The 23,952-nt window shown below is 34.5% G+C and overlaps 1 protein-coding gene across 8 annotated transcripts in view; it reads right to left on the reverse strand.

The window, feature by feature from the left end:
• Positions 1-23,952, reverse strand: part of LOC105211593 (axotactin) — a 336,600-nt gene that overhangs the window by 102,964 nt on the left and 209,684 nt on the right. For all 8 annotated transcript variants that reach the window (XM_054230130.1, XM_054230128.1, XM_054230131.1 and 5 more), the window contains exons 2-6: positions 8,101-8,742; positions 7,771-8,020; positions 4,289-4,508; positions 3,084-3,219; positions 853-1,137 (exon numbers count right to left, since the gene is read on the reverse strand). In XM_054230130.1, coding sequence (XP_054086105.1) covers positions 853-1,137; positions 3,084-3,219; positions 4,289-4,508; positions 7,771-8,020; positions 8,101-8,725 — 1,516 coding nt within the window. In that variant the 5' untranslated portion in view covers positions 8,726-8,742. The remainder of the gene's footprint in view (positions 1-852; positions 1,138-3,083; positions 3,220-4,288; positions 4,509-7,770; positions 8,021-8,100; positions 8,743-23,952) is intronic.

A 23,952-nucleotide genomic window follows, 5' to 3' on the forward strand; every position in this document is an offset into this window, starting at 1 on the left:
AGGACGATAAATCTTGCGCAAAACCCTTCTCTCAAAAACTCCTAGTGCCATCTCCGACCGAAATGATGAGCGACTTGTAGAGTTTGGTCTTTGCAAGTCTGATTTATTGGTGTTAATGCTGGTTCGAAGCTAGACGAAATTATCTATAATTTTAAGTTATGACTGTCAACAGTGACATGAGAGCCAAGTCCCGAATGTGCCGACTGTTTGATGACCGTAGATATTTCGCTTTGCCCTCGTTCTCTACTAGACCAATTCGCTTCGCTTCTTTATCTACTCTAGTAAAAGCAGAACTAGCGGCTTGGTTGTGAGACCAACAATGTCGATTTCATCGTTTTAGTCCGATCGGCTTTAAAGCTGGATTCCTCATTGAATTGTTTTTAAAAATCAATTTTAAAGGTGTTTTTCAATTTTAATTATATTATATAATATTGGGATCTATAGATTCAGAAGCATGTGACTATTTCCAGATGTTGTTCTAATAATAAATAGGTTGATTGACGGTCCTGACGTTAGAAAGGTTAGGAGATTCTTTCTAGAAGTCACGATTCTAACGAGACCATATATGATATAGATATAGGTAATATAGATTTCAGATTATAATAGAAGGTAATACATAAAGACTTGTTATCTGGGCATTCAATTCAATGAATTACGGAATTTATTTGACCATATAACTAACCCAAACTAAATTCAAAGATTCTGATGTTCGTATTTTCCTAAAGGGTGCGCTCATGTAAAACCACTTTTATACAACAATGTAATTGTTTGTTATTTTTGGTCATTTGTTTTTATGGTTTTCGGAAGGTTTTTATTCACAACTGTAACGTTTGCTAGCATTTAGATACTTACTGTAAATATCGCAGTGCTCGCCTTCGTAGGGAGTGCCGAAGCAATCGCATGAAATGTCATAATAGTGATTAATACAACGGGAGCCCACAAAACACAAATTGTGTCTGGAATAGCACTTGTCGGAGCAGCCCTCATTGACGTTCTCATGCTTGGTGGCCACCAGCGGTGCGATGGGCAGCAAATCGGATGCTGCCTTCCCCGAACTCAGTACCACATTTCGAATGCAGCCAACGAATGATTCAATGATATACTTGACGCCATGCAGTTTCTCCTCCGACGAAAGACCTGCGGTGTCCGGTTGATGTGTGTTCATTGGCAGGCGTTGCAGTGGGGGTGGGAATGTGTTGGGAGAACATAGTGTGTGTTACGTATACGTCAGCGTGCACCACACACCCGGTGTTGGGAGAAAAAACGCATCAGGTTATTAAGTTTTTGTTTTTGGTTTGTTGTGGTTATGGCATTGGTTTTTGTTGTTGGTGTTGGTGTTGGTGATTTACAAAGTTTTGGCCATTTTGATCCATGGTTGTTTTGCGTTAAAAGTTGATTTCATATGGAGATTGTTGTTGTTGTTTTATTGTTGCGGTTGTGTTTTCCATGTCCATAATGAAGATTAATTAACATGTAAAAGTAAAAAAAAATGTTATAAATAAATAAAATTGTTTTACAACTCACTAAGGTTGGAGCACAGCAAGGGGGGTATATGTAAAGCTATATGTGTATGTAATATAAATGAATATGCGTGTATTTGCCTTACTGATATGTAAAAGCACTACAGCGATAAAGTTAAACTTTTGTTAAACTAGTACTAATGTGCATTTTTATTCAACTCAGGGACGAGAGCATTGAGTCTTGGAGAATTGCAGAATACAGAGTAAACGATCTATGTTTTTGTGGCCTATTCGAGGCACCTAAAATTTTTTTTCGGATCGCACTATGAAGGGGCATATGTGAATGTAATTTTTTGGGGAAATAGGCGTGGCCCCGCTCCTACTAGGTTTTTTGTACATATCTCGTAAACTACTAAAGCTATATCAAGGGAACTTTCTAGAGTCGTTTCTTTTAGGTACTACCTTAAACAGTCCAAAAATGGAGGAAATCGGATTATAACCACGCCTACCTCCCATAGAAAGGTTATGTTGAAAACTACTAAAAATGCTTTAATTCAGTAACGCACATCACCAGAAACCTTAAATGTGATTATAAAGATGGTACAGAAGAGCTGCACTCAAAATTGTACACAAAATTTTAAATGGGCGTGGTTCCGCCTACTTATGGGTCAAAAACTATATCTCCGAAACTGCTCGACCAATTTGAATGAAATTCGGTTCATAATATCTTCCTAGCTTCCCAGTGATATGTTGTGAAAATATTCCAAATCGGTTTACAACCACGCCTAAGTTTTCAAGACCCTACATATGGACCTCATTGCTTCAAAAAATGTGTTTACAGATCATATAGGTAAGTCTTTCAGATATTTAAGAAATTCAGAGGGAATAAGTTTTTTCTAATAAAATGTCTCCGTGCCAAAACTGAGAGTAATCAGGTCATAACTTCTCCTATCCCCCATATACTTAATATTAGGGTTTTCAAACTTTCAATGGACTTTATATGGTAATATATGCCAAATATGTGAGTCAAATTGTTTTTTTGTTCTAATAATATAGTCAACTAAAATATACGTTGGTTTCCTTGAGATATGTGAACGTGAAAGCAGTACTCGTATAAACATATTACCAATCGTCTTTTATATAAATTAAATCTTCATAATTTCAAAAGTAAATGAATTTCTGATTGATGGCGACTTAACACCCTCTCACTTAGAGAAAGGCACTAATAATTATCATTCTTTAGAAACTAACTTTTACCACTCTTCGTATACTGGACCGTACCTGGTCAAATCGATCTAATTCAGTTAATAAATCACGATGATTACAATCTCTTATTGACAAGACAGATAAATTATTATTTTATTAAGCGAAATTAAAATCTGGCGTAAAAATGTAGAGAGCGTGGCAGGGAAGCTTGATTGGATATTATTATTGAGGACGTCCAACCTTTAACTGTTCAGATGTAACCTTCGTTGGATTAATCTAGTATTGTTATTTTACATACTCCTTGTTCTACTCTCTCTTTTGAATAATGTACTACCTCTAGTAACTTAAATTCCATATCATATACAATATCACTACACACATTTCTTTAGAGCACAACTCCAAATTTGAAGTACTCACCTCCGACCAACACCACAGACGGCAGATTCGTCGACACTCCATAGTTGGTGTCGTGGTTCAAGCCCTTTAGGTAAACTTCCTCTTGACTGTTGTCAACGCGTGCAATCAATCTTGCCCCATGGACATCGATGCGTACCTACATTGATCGATGGCAAGAAAGAAGAGGCATTAGTTTGCTGAATGACCTGAGACAATTGAAGCACACACTCACAGACAAATACAAACATGGCAACACTATTTACTGCAGTTAAGAGACTGCTACTGAATGCTTAGCTCATTGGCGGGAATGGGATATGGGTGGGTAGATGTATATATGAAATTTCGAAGATAAATGAAATCGAATGACACAGAACGAAATTGATTTGTGGTTAAGAGGTGGCTTCAAAAGGGTTCAACCTGAATGGAATGAGGTTATATTTATTATTTCATTGAAGATTTCTGAATCTGCGTAGACAACTTTTGAGTGCTCTCTGAAGTATGGCATACCTATACACATGCAAATCAGTGAAAGTTCAAACGTATATTTGTTTTTTGTTTTATATCCACAGATGTGAAGGATTGAACTCGCATCAGTGGTAGATAAATTCCTAAATTGCATTCATTTGTATTTGCTTTTCTACGAACTCTGCAAGGCAGGTTTAGAGAACAATAAAAAAGTTGCAAGCAAAATTATAAGTGCAAAAAAAGCAATCGCAACAAGAAAATGCATTCATCGGGAACGTTATTAATGACTATCGTCGGCATTCTTCAAGAGTTTGAACCGCATAGAACTTGATGAAAGCTATACTCATAAATTCTCTATCGTTCATATGAATGGATATGAGTGAATGCACGACTGTGAGTAAAGTTGTTGCCACACTTTGGTGGTTAAAGTTACGGGACTGCAGAGTTTTTGTCACTTTAGACAGTCAATGCCAAAAAGTGTGATTGATATGTGGGGGGACAGTGGAAAGCAGACCCCGTGATGATCCTGTGATAGATAATGATTCGAATGTTCGAAGGAGAAGCGAAATGTGTGTGAATTACAAACGTATATTCAATTGAATATTTTTTTGAATTTCGAAGTCCATTTTTGAAGAATGTTACGTGAAAGTTGAGTTCAGGTTATATGCATACACTTTTAAGCAATAAAAAATATAAAAACAGCACTTTTACACTAAACATTTTGTTGTATAATTTAATAAATGTAAACATTATAGTTTTACCATCACACTGTGCCATTCATCACGATTGAGTCCTTCGCCCACGGTAACGCTTGTTGAATGCTTTCCAAAAACATGCACCACTTTCAGTTGCCCCTTCTCCACAATTACATATAGTGCATATGGATCCAAATTAATACGATCCGGATTTTTGACGTTATGATAGACGAGTAGACCGTGTGGTAGACGCGTTCGAAATTGAAATGAGATCTCTCGACAAAGTCTACAAATATAACAAGTGTGAAAAATAATATTTAGTAAATTATACTCCTATATTATTCTTATATAAATTATTTAGAAATTTATCAAATATTATTTATAAGAAAGTATATGTATATGTACATATGAATATCTTTTTCAGTACCAAATAGAGATGACGTCAACTGTTTATAAAGTTGCTTACAATTATATTGAGGGTATATATAGATAGATAAATAAAAGATAAGGTAAGCACTGCGGCTGTACAAGAAGGAGTGGATGCGCTCCTCAAATGGAAGTGTTAGGCCCAAAATAATGCTCCTGCTCTTGCGAAGCATTACGCGCTTTAACAGTAGATTTCCCGGAGTTTCCGCTTCCATGTCACAGAAGCGGCAGCTATCCGTTGAGACTAGGCTCAAGTTTATTAGAATCCTATACCTTTTGACTCTCCCGGTAATATTTTTGCCTGTTGTAAAACGGGCTAACTCGTTGGCTAGTTCAATTCCTGCCAAATATTTGTGTTCCGGCACCCAAATTTGGTTTACCCGCCCTTAAACTAGGGGAGACTTTATCTTATACGAAGATATACCTTCAAGTGCCGCCTGTCTGTCACTCATGGCAGTGCCATGACCCATACATTTTGAAGAGAGAAGTCTAGTATTTGAATTCCATGTAAGGAAAACTCGAGTTGATCTGCGTAAGAGTGTTATTTCTATTCCCGGTATATTAAATGTATGGTTGAATGTGTGAGATCCAAGGCTTGATCCCGCAAAGATGATACAGTCAAGAAGGAACAACTAGAGTCTGGAACCTTGGCGCGTGGACGCTGATTGGAACTAGAGAAAGACCTTACTGAGGGTGAAGATCTCACCTCTTGCGATTTACCCAGGACCAGAAGGTCCTTAAGACAGCGGAAGAGCTAGGAGTTGAGGTAGTGCCATCTTGCAGAAAATCGGAAGAAGACCTGCTTTTTCTTGCAGACTCATCAGCTTCAAATTTTTCTGTGATTCTGCTATTGCAAGATACCCACATCAGTCTTATCATGAAGTAACTTGTCGACTAATGCAAGCCATCTTACCTACGTTTTTTCAGCAGTATCATAACCGTATCTACTTTTGAGCATCACTGATTTAGTCGAATTTCGAATAGAAAGTATTATGAACATGAGTATGAATACATTATACATATAAATCTGAATATTATACATGCAGACAGCCAGTGCTGGAAACGAAACTCTAACTAATATTTTTAGGTTAATTTAAGGTATCCTTTCCACATTCATAACTAGGACTCGTCCATCATCTAACCTTAAATCGCAAATATTAGTTAAGAGTCCTGCATAATATATACTTTCGTGATGTTCATAATATTTTAATTGAGAGTTTAGGCACTTGCTTACCAATCTTGGCAATTCGTAAACATATGTTGCACACAGAGACGCTAAATTTGATTATTAGCTGTGCAAACGCTGACTGATAGCTGATTGATTGCCAGCTGGTTTTTGCATTTTAGCAAATAAAATATATTCAAAATATCCGAATAAGTTTTGTGTGGGAGTATTTCGAAGCAAAACTCAAAGCACTGAAGCACATATTGCACAAGTGGCACCACTATGCAGGGCAAGCAATCAAGAATCTCATTCTGTAATCACTCATTATGATTGCTCTGCAAGGCAGCCTGGCCTGCCATTTAAAGTGGTAGCCTGCAGCCTCAACTTGCCTCAAATCCATAAGAACCAACAATAGTTAAATACGATTTGCTATACATTTATATGCTCATCTGTGTACATATATCTCATACGTATGTATATTCATATATTTTATAGAGATGACTGATTAAAGTTTGAATCTTTGCAGTTGCCTTTCCGAAGCTGTATGTAGGTATATTCCCAAGCGCATTTATATGAATATGCATATGTGTATGTGCAATGAGATGTTTTATAATAAAAGCTAAATATCAATTTATAAATTCTCTATTTGAATTATTTATATGCACTTTTCTGCAAAAATCTTTAGATTATGGTATTTTAGTTAGGATCAAAAATCTTGGAAAGAGACATTATGAAAATATGACCTGTTATTTTTTTTGGAGAAGATTTGCCACAAGATGCATTACTTTGTGATGTCATGAACGATACAGATATAAGATTTAATATTACTACAATTACAAATAGTTAATTCTTTCGTTTTGCTTTGCTATTTTTGCTTTTTTAAATAACTTAATTTATACGATTATAGAACTATTGCCTTCAACTAACTTATATCATATATACGATTGTTACATCGTGAATATGCCAAGAGAGTGATCTTTTTTGTTCAAACAAAAGGTATTAAAATCAAGTCCAAACACGCTATACAGTATCCGAACTTAAATTTGGTCAACAGATCCATCCTACATAGTGCCGAACTGCCTGTGTCCTTCAAAATCGCTAAGAATATCGGGATTATACGACTTCTGTATCTGAACCCAGCGATGAAAAAATTATGAGGAACTTTTTGAAAGTCCACAAATACGGCAACTGACAAAAGATACGAGCTTTGAAGAAAAATTTAATGATCAGGAAATTATTTAAGGAAACCATAAATCAGAAAACTACAAGAATTTAATAAATTAACTTATAATGTCATACAAATCTTCGGGGTATAATCTGCCCTACATGTGTTGGACTGTAATCTGGATTTCTGTGAGTAACGAATAAGGCGAGCGGTTCCGTCACGACGTTTCCTTAGTGGAGAAGCGCTATCAAGGGAAATGGAACGCAAGAATGCTAGAAGATTATTGTTGGAAACTTAAAAAACACCATTCATAGTCAATATTCACATCATACGTATATTTTCAATGCAAAAATAAATTTAGCAATAATTTCTCTAAATGCAGCTGATGTTTGTACTTTTTAAGAAAATATATGTTGTCATAAGGAAATCGTACGTTTAAATTTTTTTTCATTCACATATTATTGTTTAGTGGCCATAGTACATTCAAAACTTGATATGAGTTTTCTTATAATAAAGCATGTAATTATTCGTTATCGCTGTATGATACACATAATTGGATGATCACTTCCTTTCATACATATTATGGATTTGTTAAACTATCCTGACAAAATTCCAACTTTAATACCATCAACTGTCCGCAACAAAGCTTAATATGAAAGTTTTTTTAATTGCGGGGATTAGAACTTATATAAGCAAACAGTTATTACAATAGCCATATCGAACCCTAATATTTTTTGAAATATTAAGCAAGCTTATATAAGTTATTTGTGTGCTATTGATTGCCAAACTCACCTTAATTGAAATGTTTGTATAATGTCACCGTCCATTTGAATGAAGGTGTTATTCTTGGCAAAGACGAATGTTTTCTCCTGACCGGTCTCAGCAAACGTTAGTTCAGGGCCACGTTGCTCGAAAGGCACAGGGCTGGAGTCTGAAGCATCGCCCCCATATACAGGACCCGCAGTGTTGGATGACAACTGCTGTGTTGACTCGGTGGTGCTGGGTTCACTGGTGGTGGAGCGCAGAAATGGTGGCAATGTGTCTACAAAATTAGCATTAAGAAAGCAAATATTGAAATATTTGGTGAAAATATTGCTTCTGGTAAGTTTTTTGTCTACTTACGCGGTCCTCCTATGCAATGATACAAGCACTCGGCTTCTGTATTGAAACGGTTCTGTGGATTGCCATCGCAGCCGCCCCAAATGAAGGTGGTGCACTCATTGGAGAGCGGCTCGTAACGCCATTTGTAAATGTATTGTTTGCAAGGGCCCGGATCACCTGGCCCAGTGCACTTTTCGTACAACTTCTCCCTAGGCAATACCATGATGTTGCTGCTGTTGCCACTGCTGCCAGGCACAGCGACGCCGACCGCACTTGTGCCAGCTGCACTCAGCAAATCAATATTGTTGTTGCCTGAGCCGACACCTAGGCCGCCGCCAACACTGCTGCTTATTGAGTTGCCGCTAACATTGACGTTGCTCGCTGTATTGCTGCCACTATTTATACTCACATTGGGATTCCCCATGGCATTGTTGTTGCTATTACTATTTACATTACTATTGCCACCGGCACTGTTACCACTGACATTATTGTTGTTGTTAGTAGCGCTTAATCCAGCGCCACTTTGTGATGCAAGCGTATTGGATGGGGCGGGTAGCGCCGTGGAGATAAGGAACGCTTGCGTTAGAAGGAAAAGCAATAGGAGACAATGCTGATGTCGCCGCGCCATCACCGTGTTGGACCGCATTGTGCTGAGTTTATTTGCTGAAAGGTTGAAAACTCATTAATAACATCACCGAGAGGGAATTGCCGGGCTATAGGAGAAACATATACAGGTACAAATGTTTCCGATATTTTTAAATTTGTAGACTCTTAAAATTGACACACAACCTTAGAATTAATTCCAATTAGTAGTATAATTATTAAACATAGAGTTACATAAAGTACAGCCCCGGTATAATATACCCCAAAGCAATAGTGCGAGTCACTCTATTTGTTGTGAAGGAAGTCCATCAATGCTAATGAAATGCAAAACTTGGTAAAGTTCCTTGAATTAGATATAAGTTTTCGAAATATGGATATTAAGTCTGTTGGAGGACTGGCCCAAGATCACTTTTGGAAATTAAACCACATTAGAAAACTTCCTATGGGTAGATTTTTTACACTATTATCTTACTAATATTATACCCTTCCTATAACTACTCTCGGAGTTAAATTAATGAGCCTTAACGGTGGATTTATTAAAGTTCAAAATCGCTTAATCTTAGTTGTTGTCTATAATGAACATTTGTATATATACTTATATAGTACGAATAAATAGGCGCTAAGGTTTGTTAGTTTTCTGAAATCATCGTCAAAATGATGCAGTGAATTATTAAGGCGCTGTAGGCACTCACGCATGAAGAGTTTACGCGAGGGAATGACTGCACTTGGATGCTGCGCCACAAATCGTTTGGATGTTTCATAACGTACGTAGATGATACTATATATAAGTATATATGTATATCTATATGTATATATCTTTTAAAATACTATCTTCCGTACTATATATGACAGTAAGCTTTGTGAGAGTTATACACGCCTTTGAATATACGAGCAGAGATGTAGAGATATATATATAGACACAGTAGATATGTGTCTGTGCGCAAAAGTTCGGCGAATTGTTAATTAGTATCATTAAAGGGGAATTAAAATCTGAGTAAAATTTCTGACTACAGCGTTCAATGCTTGAGTGATTTATGCCGCAAAGGTTATCTAATGGATATGAACCCAGCAAACCATATGTTGAGTATTCTTACTTACTCATAGAAGATTAATTCCAAATTGCACTTTCGTTAAGCCTAACAAAAGACTGTTTTGAAACTGAAAGAAAATTGTGCACATAACGGTTGTGTGTAAGTCCTAAAACTAAACGAGTTAGATATTTCTTAGCAGATTAAGTTCGAAGATGGGGGCGGAATCACTGCCACGCCCACAAAGTGGCTGTAACTAAAAAACCTATACAGAGCTATTACTAAGCTATAAATTTGGTACAAAGGATCGTTCTAGAAAGGGGCAAATTTGGATGTAATTTTTTTGGGAAAGTGGGCGTGACCCCGCCCCCTACTACATTTTTTGTACATTTCTCGTAAACTACTAAGGCTATATCAACGAAACTCTCAGGAGTCGTTTTCTTCAGGCATTTCCTTTTACAGTCAAAAACTGGAGGAAATCGGATTATAACCACGCTCACCTCTCATACAAAGGTTATGTTGAAAACTATTAAAAATGCTTTAATTTAGTCAGGAAAACCACCAGAAACCTTAAATTTCATTATAAAGATGTTACAGAAGAGCTCCACCCAAATTTTAAGTGGGTGTGGCTCCGCCCACTTATGGGTCAAAAACCGTATCTCCGAAACTACTCGACCAATATCAATGAATTTTGGTTTGTAATATTTTCCTTACACCTCAATGATATGTTGTCTAAATCTGACAACAACCACGCGTACCAGAACTTTGAAGTCGATCTGAATCGTTTACTTCACAATATATAAAGTAAGAACAAGTGAAGATATCGGAAAAGAACTTTACTCAAATAGCATTTATAGTGTAGCATCGCCCTTCTAAAAATCGCCGAAATCGGACCATAAGTATTCAAGGCCCCATATATCGAACATCAACTCAACTATCAACTTTTTACCGTAGGTAAAGAGATATTTCATAGTCTCAGATATTTTGAAGAAATTCAGATTTCAATTTACTTCTAATAATATGTCTCTTCCCTTAGCTCCCATATACCTAATATTAGGGTAAATCTCTCAGATATTTTGAAGAAATTCAGATTTCAATTTACTTCTAATAATATGTCTCTTCCCTTAGCTCCCATATACCTAATATTAGGGTAAATCTCTCAGATATTTTGAAGAAATTCAGATTTCAATTTACTTCTAATAATATGTCTCTTCCCTTAGCTCCCATATACCTAATATTAGGGTTTTCAAACTTTCAATGGACTTTATACTATATATATGCCGAATATGTGATTAAAATTGTGTGTTATGTTAATAAAACTAAATAAATAAATTGCGCGAGTATAAAATGTTCGGTTACACCCGAACCTAGCCTTTCCTTACATGTTTTTTTTTTAATTTTCTTAATGGAAAGAATGTCGAGGTATACCTCAATCGATAAAGACGAAGATATCACCCGAGTCATGCATAGTTTAATATTATATCGGAAATCCAGATCTTTTCAATGTTATAAGACTATTACTTCAACTTGTATATACACTAGATATAAATATGAAATTATATTTCAAAGCAACAAGATAATCGTTACCTTCACAGATTACTCAGTGCTACTGGCATCAGAAACAGTAATTTTTTCAAAATTACTAAGATTATTTCTAGAAAGATTTTGAATACAATGAGAATTTGAATTGTCACATGAAATATTCAAGTACGATTTTTTAACAGTTAATTCCATTTTCTGCTTATTATTACAAGTAGGAGTAAGAAAGCCTCCCGTATAAGGATGCATTAAAGATGTAAAAGCATTTTCTTATTAGAGCTTAATCAAAAATTTGAGTGGCTTTATATATACAAGAACCTAAACTATGGCCATAAAACATTGAGTTGTTTTCAAAACAATGTTTATTAACCTTGAGTGCTCAATATACTTAAATACTGTAAACTTTTTTTTTAATAATTGAGAATCACTGTAAGTATCACTACTGGATGAACTCCAAATTGCGCTGACAGTTTTGGTGGAGACGTGTAATTTATACCCGTATCACTGCCAGAATGACATTAAACTGAATGCTCTCGTTTCAGTTTAATGTCCTTCATGCCAAAATCGCCGAATGCTTTCATCAACTTCCCAGGTAGTTGAGTTGTAAGTTTCGGTAGCATTTGTTCATTTGGTGTGGCAAGCTAGCAAGCGGCAAACATTAGTTATTCTCAATTTTTGACATTTTTCCTATTAAAATCGCATTTCGGTTATTTAGGGCGAATTTCTCCGGAATATGTATGGTGGAAATTATTTCATCTGCGTTCGTTTGGATGTTTGTATGTTCGTGTGGGTTCTAAAATAAATGGCTAAAGAGATGAAAAGTTTTGTTAAGCAACGGTAGTGGTGGCAAGAGAAAAATCATGTATGCATATACTTGTATGTGCAGTCCGTTTGAGAGCTTTCATTGCAATCGTGAGGTGGCGATAAGTTGGGTTTAGTTTCTAGTGGGCATGAGATGAGTGAAGCTGAGTCTGCAAGTTGCATTTGAAGGACGTTGACTGATGATGATGTGATTCGGCAGTATGGTACATAGTACACCAGGAGCAAACTGATGATTTTGATTTTGAGTAGCAAAAGCTTTTCTGGCGGTGGGTAGCATTACTCAAGATGATTGGCATATTGCATTCTGGTTATATCATGCGGTATATGGCTTGTGAAGCACACCGGTAATTGTGCATTTATGAAAAAGTACTCACTTTGCTTCCATTTGCATTAGAGAACGTTTAGTTTTGAAACCACTAAATTTACTGACCTTGACCATATCAGTGGCCATAACTAGGCAATTATAGCTCGTTTTGCCTTGAAACTATTGGAAACAACTTGATATCGAGTTGTGATCACAGAAAAGTAAATTGAAATTTTAATGTATGTGAGCTTATGAATTAAGGTCTTTATACTTTGGTCATAATCACAGGATATATAAATATTATAGTAGGATAATTGAGGTCTTCGCTGCAATTGTACTCCCGGTAATCTTTGAAATATCGGGTCTATTAAAATCTAGCAAGCCATTTGGAATAATATTTTTGAGTTGAAAATACTTGGAATAAAACATACAATGTTAGAAGGTTTACAATTTGTCAGAATATATTGATACAATATTAATACTACAATATCAAGCCGTAGAGGTTCTAGAAAGCTCTTATTTTAAGGGGGGTTGGCTTCGGTTTAAATATTGATTGAGATGAGATTGAATATAAGAACTAATTCAAATAATGATATTAATTGTGACCTATTTAAATTAAATGGACAAGATCAAAAAATTATTATGATATTGGTATAAGAAGAGGTGTGATAGAGAGACATTTACTTTTACAAGTATTTGAGAACATTTTTGAAAATGATTAACATTTGCTCTCAAAAATTTATTTAAACGAAAATGTCCTATCGTATATTGCTGTGATTTTAAGAAGACATTAATAAGCAAAAAAATGTAGAAAGATAAATTTACATATATTTTGCATTATGCATACATTTTTGGATACAAAGATAACCCAATACAGCAAAGATTTGCACAAAGCAGGGAAGGGCTATAAATATTTAAAAAGAGATCTAGATCTTGGGAATGCATTTTTACTGTAAACCTCTCTTCCTGTCTTCGTTATCGTCGTTATTATGGTTTCCATCTCATAATTTTGCCATGAAAAGCTTAATTTCCAAAAGAATATTATAGATATTGAATGTTGAAAAAAAGGAAAAGTTTGACCAAACCTGAGCATAATCAAGGAACAGCTTTAAAAAACCAACTCTAACAAGTAAGGAAGTGCTAAGTTCGGGTGTAACTGAACATTTTATACTCTCGCAATTTATTTATTTAACTTTATTTATATTATATAATACACAATTTGACCCACATATTCGTCATATATATTGTATAAAGTCCATTGAAAGTTGGAAACCATAATACTAGGTTAGAAGCACCGAGGTCCTCGTGTTCGATATATGGGGCTTTAAAAACCTATGGTCCGATTTCGGCGATTTTTAGAATGGGGCTGCCACACTATTAACATAGTATTTGTGCAAAGTTCTGCACCGATATCTTCACTAGTACTTACTTTATATATTGTAAAGTAAACGATTCAGATTGTCTTCAAAGTTCTGGTATATAGGAAGTAGGCGTGGTTGTGAAGCGATTTGGCCTATATTCACAACATATCATTGGGATGTAAGTAAACTATTACAAACCAAGTTTCATTGAAATCGGTCAAGTAGTTCCTGAGATATGGTTTTTGACCCATAAGTGTGCGATGCCACGCCCATTTTCCATTTTGTAAAAAAATCTGAGTGCAGCTTTCATCTGCCATTTCTTATGTGAAATTTAGTGTTTCTGACGTTTTTCGTTAATGAGTTAACCCACTTTTAGTAATTTTCAACTTAACTTTTGTATGGGAGGTGGGCGTGGTTATGATCCGATTTCTTTCATTTTTGGACTGTATTAAGAAGTGGCTAAAAAAAAACGACGGCAGAAAGTTTTGTTTATATAGCTCTATTGGTTTGCGAGATATATACCAAAAACTTAGTAGGGGGCGGGGCCACGCCCACTTCCCCAAAAAAATTACAACCAAATATGCCCCTTCATAGTGCGATCCTTCATACCAAATTTTATTTCCATAGCTTTATTTATGGCTAAGTTATGGCACTTTATGTGTTTTCGGTTTTCGCCATTTTGTGGGCGTGGCAGTGGACCGATTTTCATTTTCGAAAGCAACCTTCCTATGGTGCCAAGAAATAAGTGTGCCAAGATATCTTAATTTTTACTCAAGTTACAGCTTGCACAGACGGACGGACGGACAAACAGACATTCGTATTTGAACTCCACTCTTCACCCTGATCACTTTGGTATATATAACCCTATATCTAACTCGTTTAGTTTTGGGTGTTACAAACAACCGTTATGTGAACAAAACTATAATACTCTCTTTAGCAACATTTGTTGCGAGAGTATAAAAATGTATTAATTACCTCGTTGAAAACCACACGTCTAAAAAAACCCTTCAAGGGGTTAAGTAGGTTGCGGAAGTTGATAACAAGTGTATTTTTACAATCGAATCAAAAATATTTCGATCAAAATGATCAAGAAAACGAGACGAGTTAAAATCCAGATGTCTGTCTGTCCGTCCGTCCGTCCGTGCAACGAATAACCTGAGTAAAAATTAAGATATCTTGATGAAACTTCGTACACATGTTTCTTGGGACCGTGGAGGGTTGCAATTAAAAATATGCAAAATCGGACCATTGCCACGCCCACAACGTGGAGAAAATCTGTAAAGTGTCATAACTAAGCCATAACTAAAATTATGAAACTAGTATTTGGTACAGAGGATCATAAGTGGGAGGGACATATTTGGGTGTATTTTTATACTCTCGCAACAAATGTTGCTAAAGAGAGTATTATAGTTTTGTTCACATAACGGTTGTTTGTAACACCCAAAACTAAACGAGTTAGATATAGGGTTATATATACCAAAGTGATCAGGGTGAAGAGTGGAGTTCAAATCCGAATGTCTGTTTGTCCGTCCGTCCGTCTGTGCAAGCTGTAACTTGAGTAAAAATTAAGATATCTTGATAAAACTTGGCACACTTATTTCTTGGCACCATAGGAAGGTTGCTTTCGAAAATGAGCAAAATCGGACCACTGCCACGCCCACAAAATGGCGAAAACCGAAAACACATAAAGTGCCATAACTAAGCCATGAATAAAGCTATGAAAATAAAATTTGGTATGAGGGATCGCACTATGAAGGGGCATATTTGTATGTAATTTTTTTGGGGAAGTGGGCTTGGCCCCGCCCCCTTCTAAGTTTTTTGTACATATCACGCAAACCAATAGAGCTATATAAACCAAACTTTCTGCAGTCGTTTTCTTTGGCCACCTCCTGACACAGTTCAAAAATGAAAGAAATCGGATCATAACCACGCCCACCTCCCATACAAAAGTTAGGTTGAAAATTACTAAAAGTGGGTTAACTCACTAACGAAAAACGTCAGAAACACAAAATTTCACATAAGAAATGGCAGATGAAAGCTGCACTCAGATTTTTTTACAAAATGGAAAATGGGCGTGGCATCGCCCACTTATGGGTCAAAAACCATATCTCAGGAACTACTTGACCGATTTCAATGAAACTTGGTTTGTAATAGTTTCCTTACATCCCAATAATATGTTGTGAAAATAGGCCAAATCGCTTCACAACCACGCCTACTTCCTATATACCAGAACTTTTAAGACGATTTGAATTGTTAACTTTATAATATATAAAGTAAGAACTAGTGAAGATATCGGTGCAGAACTTTGCACAAATACTATGTTTATAGTGTGGCAGCCCCATTCTAAAAATCGCCGAAATCGGACCATAGGTTTTAAGGCCCCATATATCTAACACGAGGACCTCGGTGCTTCTAACCTAATATTATGGTTTCCAACTTTCAATGGACTTTATACAATATATATGACGAATATGTGGGTCAAATTGTGTATTATATAATATAAATAGAGTTAAGTAAATAAATTGCGAGAGTATAAAATGTTCGGTTACACCCGAACTTAGCCCTTCCTTACTTGTTTTTTTTTTAATTCAATGTGGCACCCCCAAATAGGTTTTTTGTATATATCTAGCAAACCAATAAAGCTATATAAACCAAACTTTCTGCAGCCACTTCACTCAGTGTACTCAGATTTAAAAAAATGATCATGGCGTCGCGAACATATGGGTCAAACACCATATCTCAGAAACTACTTGACCGATTTCAATGAATTTCGGTATATAATATTTTCTTGACACTCTGGTGACGGGCGAAATCGGGACTCACCCAAGCCTACTTCCCATATAATACGATTTTGAATGTAGAACTTAGTGCCTAAGTTTAATTTTTCACCGAAAATATATGTACATATCGCAGATATTTTAATATAATTTAGAGATAATCTTTTTCTTCTAATGTCGTAATTCCATACCAAAAATTGTTAAAATCGAGTCATAACTTCTTCTATCTCCCATATACCTAATTATAGATTTTTCAAAAATACGATGGACGTAATACCTTATAAATCGGTTAATATGTTAAATAGTCTTGGATATAGTGTATCTAGGTGGTGAAAATTAGTGAAATCGGTTCAAGAATTACCTCAGCCCTCATATATAATACAATATATAATAATTTTCGTTATGCTAGTGCCGGTTCCTACGCCAATGAAGAAGAAATGGATTTTTAAATTTAAAAAATTTTAAACCTACCTAACCTCTTAATTACCACGAATCTTGGAGAAAGGTGCAATAAAATGCGTGTAAAAAGATTTAGTATGGGGTGTTAAAAATAAGGATGTGTAACAAGGAATACCTGTATTTTAGGTATTGTTATAGAATTCACCCTTCTAAGAATGAAAGGGTTAACCGTGATGTAAATACCAAAAACTATTTAATCGATTAAAACAAGACGTATTTCGATTTTTATATTTTGCATTACTAAGAAAATAATGTTGAAATTGTTTTATCACATTTAAATCGAAATGCTTTCTGGGAATTTTGATGACAACGTAGGTTGTACAAAATTTTAGAATTCTTAAATTAAACATCTGCAAAAGATCTTCAATTAGAAATTGTTAGGCTCCGTAAAACATAAACTCTGATTACGAAGACGCATAAGTTGTACTTAAATAATTTGGAGATACATATGTACTCGTCAAACTTTCAAATTATTGGTAGAACGATTCGTTGGACATATGCAAAATTACACAGCACTCTTTCGCAAAAAAAAATATCCTACAAACACTCCACTAATTCGAAAAAAATGAATTTATTATTGCAGATTCTTCTTCTTGACTGGCGTAGACACCGCTTACGCGGTTATAGCCGAGTCCAAAACAGCGCATCACGTATTCCTCCTTCTGGCAGTTTGGCGCCAATTGGTTATACCAAGCGAAGCCAGGTCCCTCTCCACCTGGTCCTTCCATCGGAAGGAGTGGAGGTCTTATTGCAGATTGTAAAGTGAAATAATTACAAACCCGGTTTTTCCATATAAGAAATTCCCGGTGCTATCACTTAGTGAAAATTTCTTTAATACGGCACGTTACATAAAGCACATACAGTAAAATGAGGATGACGAAGTAAATTCAGTTCTTCTGTCCTTCAAACTTCTTGAGGATGTCAGTGACTATGACTTTATACCGAAAATGTCGGTCTATTTGTCACTTTTATAATTAAATTCAGTGGACAACAATATGGATAAAATCGATTCATAACTTCCATTTGACTTGGACATGTCATCTTGATCAATGCTAATACAATTAAATAGTTGTAAATAGTTTCCTTAATTTCAACATGACAAATTTTGACCGACCTTCTTTGTTTGTTTTAATTACGATTCATAAAATAAATATATAATATGTAATGTTATATATGTATATGTAAATAAATACTCAATATATATTATATGTCTTTACAAAGAAAGTATTTTTGTACTCGATACTTTTTTATCCGGTATCGGTATTTCATGATCAAATGTTTTTATTCACCTTGCTTTGGCAAATAAAGTAGGGGATTATAAAATAAAGGTGTTAGTTTCCCACCCGATTATTAAGAAGGCATCAATATTATCAGTCTTTGAACTTAAAACAAACATAACTGTTTTCTAATACTTTCAGTTGATTTCAATCCCTAAAATTAGTTTAATTTCACAGGCGTTACCATAAAGTTCACTAACTAACATAATATGTTCTATTTCATTTCAAAACCTTCTAGAAGAAGTTCTGAGAATTAGTGTATTTTAAAGTTAAAAGATTTGTACCACTGCTCACATAATAATTATACAAAAGAACAGGTAACTTAAGTTTTAAGATGTTCCATTGTTATACCTTCAGGATTGAAAGGATATGTAACCAACTCATCATTACTTCATTAGCTTTGAAAGTGTTCTAGTCAAACTTAAAACATGACGCTAAAAACAGAAGACATGGATCATAAATTGAAATGTTCACTGGAGTGTCGTATTCATTCCTATAGACAATCTCTCCAAAAATATTCTACAGGCGCCACCAATTTAATTAAGAGCAAATTGGGTCTAACAAAGCATTTATTTAAACATAACGCACGACTTTCGGGAATAGGTGATTTTCATATGATGAATGAAATAAACAGAGAAACGAAATATATGAATGAGTTGAGATCTAAAGTCGAACACTTAAAAGTTAAACAGGCGAAGAAACAAAAGAAACTCGAGAAGAAGAAGAAGGTTAAACTCTCGGCGAAAGAGTTCGCATAAATGTAGATGAAAGACGAATTGATTCTCAGGACAAGACTTTAGATTTTAGGGAACATTATGTTTTATTTTATTGTGCTTATAAAACACTCCAATAAAATGTAATATTAATTTATATTTAATGTAAATTTTATTAGTGTGTTAAGATTAAGTATATAAACACAGCGGTGGAAATAAAAATTAAAAAAGTCGATACATGAGCATTTTTATTGTTGCTAAATATAGAACAATCTATTTTAATGTTGATATTTGAATTGAGAATCTTGAGAAGAGTTTTTAGAGATAATAAGGTAATTAGTGCACAGTAGTCATATTGAAACAACTAAAGAAAGATTAAGTTCGGGTAATCCCGAACATTTGATACTCTCTCAATTTATTGATATAGAGATAACACTCAATTTGACCCATATACTCGGCATAAAGTACACAAGAATGATATTCGTTGATCATACATATTATATGTGACGGCTTAGATGGCGGAACTGATTTCACTCATTTTCACCACCTAGGTGAAATATACATATATCCAAGAGTATATGTCCACTTAATTTGGCCAACGTATTTTTGAAAAACCTATAATTAGGTATAGGGAAAATTATGACCCGATTTTAATAATTTTTGATACATAGACACATTATTAGAAGAAAAAGATTCCTTCTGAATTAAACTCTGAGAGATTTACCAATATTTTCGGTGAAAAATTACCCTTAGTTACTGAGTTCTTCATATTCGATATCCCTGGCCTCGAAAAGTTGACTGCAGTCTTCATTGGTTTCCATTTTTCATCCGTGTAATCAGGGTGTCAAGAAAACATTATATACATAATTTCATCCCATATGTGGGTTTTTTTTTTAAATCTTCTACGATTTTTTCTGTAAAATTTAATGTTTCTGATGTTTTTCGTTAGTGAGTTAGCCCATTTTTAGTAATTGCAGAAAATTAGTTTTTATAGCTCCGAATTTCAAATCTACTTGTCACACTGATCACTTTGGTATATATAACCCTACATCTAACTCGTTTAGTTTTATGACTTGCAATAATTTGACTTGATTTGATCAGATATTTTGACATAACAATTCATAATTAGAATATAAATCTATGTATCATTCAGAATTAAGAGATTAACGCACGGGTTTGAGGGATTTCTTTATGTAATCATTATTATGACAAGTGAAATATTTGAGAAATCCTTGTTCTAAACAAACTTGAGGAATATAAATCTGTATATTGGGTATATGATTTGAAGGAAAGTACACTACACTCACCGCAAATTAAAAATGTGGCGTTTCTATGAAATAATTGTTATTTACATTTATTACTTGCTGTCAAGTACTTCAAGTACATTTGCGTTGCTAATTAAGACCACACATTACAAATCAAGTGTGAGTGCGTAAATTGTACGCCATTTTACGTTACATGATTTTGCTTTTATTAATTTTGTTTCTTATATCAAATACTAGCAGACTCGGACACACTTTTTTGTGGCTAAGGTATACATTAAATTAAGTTGGTCCAATCTTGGCTTCGGCGACGATATTGATTACTCGAGGTTGATTTATGATACGCAGCAAGATGACAACACACACTACTTTTAATTGCAAAGTGAGTGGTGATAGTACAGGCAATTTTAAATAGTTTGGGATAATTGTCTACGTCATCCTGGTTTGTAGCTGTGTCAACTCTCTTGGACCGAAATTCTAAATTGTCGCATTAAGATCATCGATATCTTTTTTTACCACCAATATAGGTCAGTCAATCAGTCATTTATGGTTTCATGTCAGGAAAACTTCTCTTGCGAGTCAATGAAGTGAAAGAAATCTGTTGGAAATGCTATTAATCCATCGAGGTGTCAACTGCCAACTGCTTCTACAATCGCAATTTGATATTGTTGCAAAAACACTCATATGTTGTTGTTAATTGGCGATTCTTTATGTGCTGCCACAAATTAGACGATTTTAGGAATGTGATTAGTTCGTCATTTGATCCAGGAATAATTGGAAGAGTCTGGCGTAAATCACCCGCTAACAGAATCCTGGCTCCACCAAAAACGTCCATCGACAATCAAAATCTTTTAAAGTCCTAAAGTGCAGTACCTCCAGCGACTTCTTGAATATTTGGAAAATCTTCGTTAAATCGCTATTTTTGGCGATTTTGCCGACGGGTGTTTCGTTCATTTGCAATTTAGGAGTAATTTCAAGGTCGAATGTGCCGTTTGTTTGCCTACTAACAGGTGCCAAGTTGCCCCTATTCCCGTTAACCTTGGTGGTGAAAATGAGTGAAATTGGTTCTGGAATTACATCAGCCCTCATATACTATATATGATGATTTTCTATTGGACTTTATGTCGAATATATAGGTAAAATTGTGTGATATCTTAATAAAATTACATCAATAAATTGCGAGAGTATAAAATGTTCGGTTGGACCCGAATTTAGCCTTTCCTTATTTGTTACAAATTGTTTTGGGCTATCGCAATTGAACAATAACAAAAATATTTTAACAAAGCAACAATGATAACCTTCAAAATATAATTTTTGTGTTTTCTCTTTTTATATTTTTCTTCTCAACTCGAATAAAATTCTCTTATTATTATCTTCCTCGCAATTTTTCCATATTAACTCACTTTCTAATCTTTTTCTGGCTTTCCACGAATATTTCAAGACTAAAATTAGCCAGATCGGTTTGGCCGTTCTTCTTTTTTTTGCGGCACAAACGAACAGCAATTCATTTTTATATTATTATCAAACGACAATTTTTTTTTAATTCCGCACAAGACTATTCAGTAGGGAACCGCTCGCGCGAGTGATCTTAACCCCCCTCCCGTCAGAAACACTAAATTTCACATAAGAAATGGCAGATGAAAGCTGCACTCAGATTTTTTTACAAAATGAAAAATGGGCGTGGCGTCGCCCACTTATGGGTCAAAAACCATATCTCAGGAACTACTCGACCGATTTCAATGAAACTTGGTTTGTAATAGTTTCCTTACATTCCAATGATATGTTGTGAAAAGAGGCTAAATCGCTTCACAACCACGCCTACTTCCTATATACCAGAACTTTGAAGACGATCTGAATCGTTAACTTTACAATATATAAAGTAAGTACTAGTGAAGATATCGGTGCAGAACTTTGCACAAATACTATGCTAATAGTGTGGCAGGCCCATTCTAAAAATCGCCGAAATCGGACCATAGGTTTTTAAGGCCCCATATATCGAACACTAGGAACTCGGGGCTTCTAACCTAATATTATGGTTTCCAACTTTCAATGGACTTTATACAATATATATGACGAATATGTGGGTCAAATTGTGTATTATATAATATTAATTAAGTTAAATAAATAAATTGCGAGAGTATAAAATGTTCGGTTACACCCGAACTTAGCCCTTCCTTACTTGTTTTATATAAAATCGTTTATTGTGACAAAACTATAATAGTTAGAGATATGATGTCTGGACGTTTTTTGTAGATAATGATAAGTTCTGCAAAATTTTAGTACATCATTTTGTTATATCTTCAATCGTTTTCGCAGCATTTGCGATTAAAGAAAGCTTTTTGGTATTTTTTTACATTATCGGAGTTTTGGTAAGGAACCCTATTTTTTTTTTTTAAACTAAATATAGCCTATGTCACTCAGGGATAATATAGCTTTCCAACGGTGAAAGAATTTTTCAAATCGGTTCAGTAGTTTCGGAGCCTATTCGAGACAAACAAACAAAAAAACAAACCTTTCCTCTTTATAATATTAGTATAGATATGTATTACAAAATAATACCACAATTATTTTGACATTTATTTTTACGAACTTTATGTTTATTTCCGGCAAATTATTAACATCTCTGTTGATTTAATGTATTGTTGAAGTATATATCCCTTACTTTTTATTGTAGACACAATTCACTTCACAAGTTGTAAACACTTTTCAATAATTATCATATCCTTTTTAAATTTGATTTCTTAAATTCAATTATTTAAAATTAAATTTGTCAATTTATTTAATTTTATTTAAAGTTATTTTCGTTCACACGAAATACAATTTTTAATTAATTGTATTACTCGAATTATCTCTATTTTATACAGCCCTTAATGCCACTTAAACAGAAGTGCTCTCAGTGTATAAGTTTGAATTTCTAAAACTTTTACTATTTTCCAAGATACTCATATTTGATACATTTCTACGATTGCTATCGCATTGGAACAGTCGCCAAAGTGATATTCCCAATCAGTTGTAAGCTTTCATTTGATTCTCAAAACAGATAAATGTCCAACATTAAATCATATTCACTGCTTTACACATTTCCAAGAAAATAATAAATATGCAGGAAATCTTATCGAAAGTATTTTGAAAATTATTTTGGAAATCAGTAACAAAGTCAAATTCTGCGCAATAATGGAAGTATTAAATTTATTTAATTAAATCTAAGGGGGTGTATTTCGCTAAACAGCTTATGCAAAAACCAAAACACCTCATATGAGGAGCATATTTCAAAAGGGGATATCTACATCTTAACTGTCTTCATAAAATAAAAAAAAATTTATAAGAGATTATTTATACTTGATAGCAATAGGACCTTGCCATTTAGAGCTACAAAATTCTAAAAAATAGAATATTCCCCTTTGACACGAAACTTTAATAACTTATTCCCATTTGTTGTGTACTTTAGTTTTGTACTACATATGTTATAAATATATCCTATTTTGCAATATATATTTCATTTCAGTATTCTGTTTTTCAGGTGGTATTTTTATACCACTTCAATGCATTTAAATTGTACAATTGTTCCTCAAACTGTTTCTTGAGTAAATTTGACATATTATATATTTCTTGTTGTACTACATCTAAGTTATCTAAAGTCAAGCAGGTCGTTTTCCCGTTTGTTGTATTGACATAGGATGTTCCATACCAGAAATCTATAGTTTCCATAGAGTTTCAATTTGACAGTG

This window comes from Zeugodacus cucurbitae, chromosome 4 (genome assembly GCF_028554725.1).
Source record: "Zeugodacus cucurbitae isolate PBARC_wt_2022May chromosome 4, idZeuCucr1.2, whole genome shotgun sequence".
Lineage (NCBI taxonomy): Eukaryota > Metazoa > Arthropoda > Insecta > Diptera > Tephritidae > Zeugodacus > Zeugodacus cucurbitae.